The sequence below is a fragment of the Poecile atricapillus genome, chromosome 3 (assembly GCF_030490865.1).
Source record: "Poecile atricapillus isolate bPoeAtr1 chromosome 3, bPoeAtr1.hap1, whole genome shotgun sequence".
NCBI lineage: Eukaryota > Metazoa > Chordata > Aves > Passeriformes > Paridae > Poecile > Poecile atricapillus.
Window position 1 is genome coordinate 104229002 of NC_081251.1, and position 6363 is coordinate 104235364.

A 6363-nucleotide genomic window follows, 5' to 3' on the forward strand; every position below is an offset into this window, starting at 1 on the left:
TGCCTTTGGTGTTGAATCACTCTCAGACCCATCTCATAAACTGCTGACTGTCTTGCTCAAGAGGCCTTTATTTTTTGAGCCCCTGCGACTCATATGAACGTGTGCAAACCCTGCATTTGTTTCTGGCTGCCAGTTTGACAGAGGAAATCTGGGAAATCTAATCTTGATTTATGACTGATGTATTTTAAAAAGGAGTAAAAAAGCAGATTAAAAAGGCATTTAGAGTGTACTGGGTTTGAGATATTTCCAAGGTAATCTCCTACCTGTAGGGAGCATGATTATTTTTCAGGATCTGAGGTTTGCGATCTCATTACTGAGTGACGACAAAAGCCGTTGTTCCTCCTGCAGGCCCCGTTTCCGTGGGAGGGAGAGCCGTGCAGAGATTAGAGCTCTGCAGGCTGTGCTTTCCAGCCCTGCAGGAACCAGCCAAAGGCTGTTATCTTTAGACAAATGCAGATAGCAGGCCTGGAGGGGAGGCATTCAGATAATGTGCAAGGGGCTGCCACAATGGAGATTTTTCTGGGAAGTTCAACCAAACTCTGGAAGTGCATTCAGAGAATAGTCCAGTGTACATGTCAGGAATTGCAAAGTGGAGAAATCTCCACATTTCAAGATACTCTTTCCTCTTGAGAACAGAAACCCCTGAGTTAATTTTTGTGCCATGAAAACTACCCTGGGGACATGGCCCACAGCAACACTATCCATTGATGTGGGCCATCCAGCTTCCATCTGCCATTTCTGTTGTCCATGTTTTTATGGGCTTGATCCTACAAATCTTACCAATTAATTCAATGGGGCATTTTATCTTTCAGTCCCACAGACACAGAGCTCTCCATATAACTCTCCAACTGGATAGTGGTCTGGCTGACTGTACTTCACAGGATCTCTGTGCCCATATAGGTGGCAAGAAGTTTTGGTTGGAGGCTACAGAACATATATTTGAAGGTTTTTCTGCGCATATGCACATATTGTAATGGCTAGTGCATTGCATGAAAGTGCAACTTTCATGTTTGACAACTATATTTTTGAACGGTGAAAGAGAGATGAGGGATGTCAAGAAAAAGGGCACGGGATGTAGCAGTTATCTGGATAAATTAGTAAGACTAGTATCATAAAAAGCTCACCAGTCCTGAATGAAATTGAAACATAGACAAAAAGGCAGATGAAAATATGTTGGATATCGCTCAAATATCAACCACAAAAGAAGACGCTAAACCATTATTTTTCTAGTCATACTGATGGCACACAGTATTACAAACCTTTGGAGTGTTATAATAAGTCTTCTTCTGCTTGGTAAGTTCTTTAATTACCAGCTTCTCTGTTTATCTGGTTATTCATGAATTTCTGTTTTCTATTTTTTAAAAATCACCTCTGATAGAGCAAGGTAGTTGCACCCTACAGAAACAGACAAAATGCAGCTTTATTTCATAAACAATGTGCCCTTTATTCATCAACTGTAGAACATGATTTTTTTACCTAGACTTTTTTCTCCTAATAATTGCTTTGTTTCAGTCCCTGATTTTGTGGGGTTTGGACTGGCAATAGTCAACAAATGCAGCTTGTTTCTCTTTGGGCGTCTGCAGGTGATTTTGGTGGTGTTCAGTCTGGGGCTTTGAGCAGCCTGGTCTAGTGGAAGGTATCCCTGTCCATGGCAGGAGGGTTGGAGTGAAATGATCTTCGAGGTCCCTTCTAGCCCAAGCCAGTCTGTGATTATTTCTCTCACTACAAGAACGACCCCAATGTCCCGTCAGTGTTGACAGCTCAGCTTGTTTCCAGCTGCAGGGATTTTTCCATGCTGGATATTGCTGGTATGTAGGCAGCCTTTCCAGTCACCAGACAAACCCTTTCCATTACAAGGCAAGCTGTGGATATTCAGGCGCAAAACTTCCTCTTCTCTCAGCCTAACAACTCCATGAAGCCTTAAATCTCACCGGAGCTGCCCCCCTCATGCTATATTAAGTCCTGTCTTTCCAAACTTAGGGTTCCTGATGGGACGAGGGAGATAATAGCGGTGTTTACGGGAGCAGACGGAAAGCGAAGCCATCCGTCTGGGAAGCCGCCTCGGCCCCTCGAAGCGTAGGTGAGGCAACACCAGCGCTGCGGGGGCAGAGGTAGGAAATTACTCAACGTGTTTTGTGCTGGGAACAACATCGGATGTTAAAATGTTCTGTGGCTTTTATCTTCCCTTGGCAGTAGAGGGAAATAAGCACAAGAATAACCCGCGAGGAGGCAGAGTCTGGAAAAAGCCTCCAACTTCCCGTGCGGGAAAGCATCCTCCTACTTCTCCTCCACTTTGTCCCCCTCGCTCCCTGATCCCGTGAAAGTCCCCAGCGAACTCCGCCGGGCCCGGAGGGTCCCGGCCGGGGCGGGGCGGGCTGGGGCTCGGCCCAAAACACCGCCCGCCCCGCCCCGCCCCGCCCCGCGGCTTTAAAATGGCGGCGGCCGTGAGGGGGAGCTGGCAGAGCGCAGCTATGGCGGCCGATAGATTGTCTGTGGTGGTGCTGCTGGCAGCCGCCTTCCTCTTCTTCGCTGGCGCCGTGCGAGGCGGCGAGCTCCGCCTGCGGATGGTGGGCGCCCCGCAGACCATCGACGACCCCGAGAACGATGAGGGGCTGGAGCGGGCTCTGCAGTTCGCCATGACGGCGTACAACAGGGCCAGCAACGACATGTACTCCAGCCGGGTGGTGCGGATCATCAGCGCCAAGAAACAGGTGAGCGACCGGGGGGCGGCACTCCGTTAAGGGGCTGGGAGCGAGGCTGGATTCCTTTGGAGAAAGGGCAGACTGCGAGCTTGGGGGTCTCTGCAGGCTGTCGGTTTTTTCCCCACAGAAGGTGGGGAAAAAGAATAAAAGCCCTTTTTTTGTATCTTGACTTCTCTCAGTCTGAGTGACCTTGAATGCTGCGCGCTGTGGAAGGAGCCAGTGGCTTCCCTGCGCTGCTCGTGAGTTAACACATGTCTCTATTGCTAAGGAAGCTGCTTTGCGGGACATGTTTACTTGGATTGTATTTCCTGTTTCTGAGGAGGTGCCAAGTGCTTCTTTCATGGAGGTTGCCACACTCAATTCTCTCTGTACTTTCGGGGTCTGTTTTTCATCGTGTAACAGGAACACTGCCTGCCTCTCTGCCAGGCTCTCTCGGCAGAGAGCCCTTGTCCGTGTGCTCTGAGTAAAGTTGCCTCTGCCGATTTGTCTTGTTGCAGATTGTGGCTGGAGTCAAGTACATAATGGAAGTGGAGATTGCCCGGACAACCTGCACAAAGCCTGCAACTGATATTCAGCACTGTGCTTTCCATGAGGAGCCCCAGATGGCCAAGGTAGGCTCCCAGGCGCAGTCTGCTGACCCCCACCCCTCCTTGTTTCCAACCCCATCCTACTGGCTGGCTTCGTACAGATGGCTGTGGTCAGTGTCCCCTGTCTGCCTCAGCCAGCATCAGAGACCTTATGCCTTTGTACTTAAAAAGGCAGAGCAAGTTTTGCCCTCGGAGAACTTGTCTTGCCAGTTGATGTCAGAGAAGGCAGGGCCTTGTTTTGTAAGTGGGGCTGAGGTTGGAGCAGGGCATGTATCTCAGTCCCCTTAAGAAGTAGTCAAGATCTGGATCAGAAGGATATGTGGAGGAAACTCTTCCAAGCTTACAGGCCTCCTGGCTCTCAGTCCAGGGTCCTCAGTCCCCACAGAATTCTCATCTCTTCTTTCCCATGGTGATGTAGACATGGTGTAAACATGCTTGGCATCTTTCCTGTGGGACTTGTATTGCTGTGAATAGATCTTTGGGCAAAGCACTGTCCAAAAGAAGCATATCACCCCATCTCTCTGTGCCCACCAGGCAGTTATGCAGGCATTTTGTAATGAGCAATTGAGCTTTTTGGGTGGGAGCACCAAACGTGTCTGCCTTCATCTGGCCTGAGTTTTTCCACAGTGCTTAATTCTTTCTGCTGATGACAGCAACAGGGTGTGTGTGCCCTTTGTTCCTGCATGTGTGAGAGGTGTAGCTGCACACAAGAGAAACACAAAACTGGTGTGTACCGTTACGGCAACTGCAATGATTTGACACAGGGGCACGTGGCTTAGCTGTGCCTGTGGGCTTATGTTTGAGTATTATCCATGCTGAAATCTGTCCTCTGTGAGTGGATAAAGGAGAGAGCCTGATCCTCAGCAGTGCTGACTGCTCAGCTTTATTTCTTAGGATTTAATTAAGAAATGTGACTTGCTCTGAGCGAGAGAGTGCTGCTCTAGAATACTTTTCTGGAGAGGGCAAATCTAGAGGTTCTTCACAGGAGTGAAGAACAGTGGTAAATGTCACTATTTTATGCTCTTATTCTCCTAACTATGTTTTTTTTTCTCTCCTTAGCACACCATTTGCAACTTTGTAGTGTTGAATGTTCCTTGGCGAAACCAAGTGGAGCTGCTGGAGAGCAAGTGCCAGTAAGCCTACCTAGATTCCAGCAGAGACCAGCAACCAGTTGCTCAGATTTAAAAGAAAAAGGCAATAACACAAATTGTGAGATGGGCTTTATCAATGCCTGTAACTTGGCTGCTGACATATGCTTGTGCTATGCAAATTAAACCATGTAACTTCTCTTTTAAAGCACAGTATGATCTCAACTTTTTCTTCTTTGGAATTACTATTTTAGAGCAGCTGTTTTGGTCTTCTACAGCTTTCCCAATGAATTCACTCCAGCATCAGAATTCTTATTAAAGCCCCTTGGTATCCATGTTAAATGACTACTGTAAACATAAAAACTTAATTAATAATTGCTATGATGTGTGGTTTTCTTTGATCTTCTGCTGTCTTGGAGGGAGGGTTTGCTTCTAGTTGTCACCTATGCTGTCCTGCCCAAAGAATGGGATGGGAAGGAATTGGATTCTGATCACAGAGGAGACAAACCATGCCTGCTTGTCCCTTAGCCTGGCCTCTGGTTTTGAGTAAAAGATGGAAGCCTTAGCTGTTTTCACTGAAGGAACTTTGCTTTGGAAAACTCTGGATCTTGGAAGATTAGCTGAAGCTGGTCCTGAGACTGTAATGGTCTTGGATCCTTGCTGTACTGTTCTGTTCTAAGGAAGGAGGAGGCTCCAGTTGAAAAAAATTACATTTTCAGGTAGTAGAGGGAGGTGCCAGGTCAAGAGCGTCTTGGGAGTGGGTGAAGGTGCTGAGGTGAAAAATGGGGCTGCTTCTTGTTTTTTCACAGTCTCGATAAAGTAGGAAATGCTCTATCTTGAGTTTTTGTTTTCTGTATTTTGAGGTAAACTTTTTCCTTTTGGTGTAAATCTTATGGATACAGTGAGTCCAGCTCCTTGGGAGTGCTGCAACCCCCATCTTCTGTGGGTTGTTCTTCCCCCCAAGGGAAATGCCACTTCCCATCATTGCCAGTTCACTGCCAAGCTTGCAGTGAACATTAGGCATCACCTTGATTCATGCTGGGAGGATGAGCTGGTTGCCTGGCACCTAAGACCTGTATCTGGGTTGTGCTCAGATCTAATAGGAATAAATCCCCATTTTCCCTCCTTGTCACCCCGTTCTCAGTGCTCTGCATGAAGGTGGACTGTTTTTTCTTGCCAGCCAGCTCAGTGACTCTGCATGTTTCCATCTGCTGACCCTGGAAATCCTGGGTCAGGCTGCTCAGGTGCCCTCAGCTGTCCTTCTCTAACCCCTCCGTTCATACATGATAATTCCCTGGCTTCCATCTACATGAGCACAAGGCAGTGGTGAAGGGATTCCCTCATGCTTTAGGTGAGTTTGCCTCTGTTAATCTATCCTCTTGGCTTGAGGATGAGTAATTGCACTGTGGTGTCCTTCAAAAAGAGTCTAGCCAAGAAGTGAAGGTGCAGATGGACATAATCAGGCATTTCCAGCACTTTGTTGTATTTATATTAACCATCAGCTCGTGGGGAAAAAAGTGTCTGTGCCAGAGAAGATGAGAGTTTGAATGTTAGGAGCTCCTGAATCTGGAGATGTTGCAGTGCCAGTGACTAAAGGCATGAATTAATGGCACAGATTACCCCATGCTCACAAGCTGCTGAGTGATTATCCCATCTGGAGAAGTGCCAAAAAGAGCCTGACCTAATTTAAACACCTTCCGCTGTGGGCTGCATTACTTTGCATTTGCAGCAGGCTAAGAGCATTTGTGGAAGTTCCCCTGCCAAGAGCATTTCACTTCTCAGGTCTTTTTGTTTGACTGGCTGGTGGTGACTGGGCCAGCTGAACACTGAGCCCTCATTTTCAGCTGCATTCTCTGCCTGACTTTTTCAAACATTGATGTTGGATGTGAACAGGTGACCAGGGAAGTGCTTGTTTCACGTAGTCTCTTGCTTTGCTGGCATCTGATACATCAATTCTGGGGGCATTCTTCCTGAAACTTAGTAGGG

General features: G+C 47.5%; 1 protein-coding gene across 1 annotated transcript; it reads left to right on the top strand.

The window, feature by feature from the left end:
- Positions 1 to 2417: 2417 nt before the first annotated feature.
- Positions 2418 to 4756, top strand: CST3 (cystatin C). Its single transcript, XM_058835555.1, has 3 exons — positions 2418 to 2711; positions 3200 to 3313; positions 4349 to 4756. Exons 1-3 carry the CDS (start codon positions 2433 to 2435, stop codon positions 4424 to 4426), a joined length of 471 nt encoding a protein of 156 aa, XP_058691538.1. The 5' UTR covers positions 2418 to 2432; the 3' UTR covers positions 4427 to 4756.
- Positions 4757 to 6363: the final 1607 nt, after the last annotated feature.

Bases quoted from the DNA above. Each gene is read 5' to 3' on its own strand.
- CST3 (XM_058835555.1), top strand. From the start codon at position 2,433: ATGGCGGCGGCCGTGAGGGGGAGCTGGCAGAGCGCAGCTATGGCGGCC. The intron at 2,712-3,199 runs GTGAGCGACCGG...GTCTTGTTGCAG, and splicing joins TCATCAGCGCCAAGAAACAG to ATTGTGGCTGGAGTCAAGTA. The intron at 3,314-4,348 runs GTAGGCTCCCAG...TTCTCTCCTTAG, and splicing joins AGGAGCCCCAGATGGCCAAG to CACACCATTTGCAACTTTGT.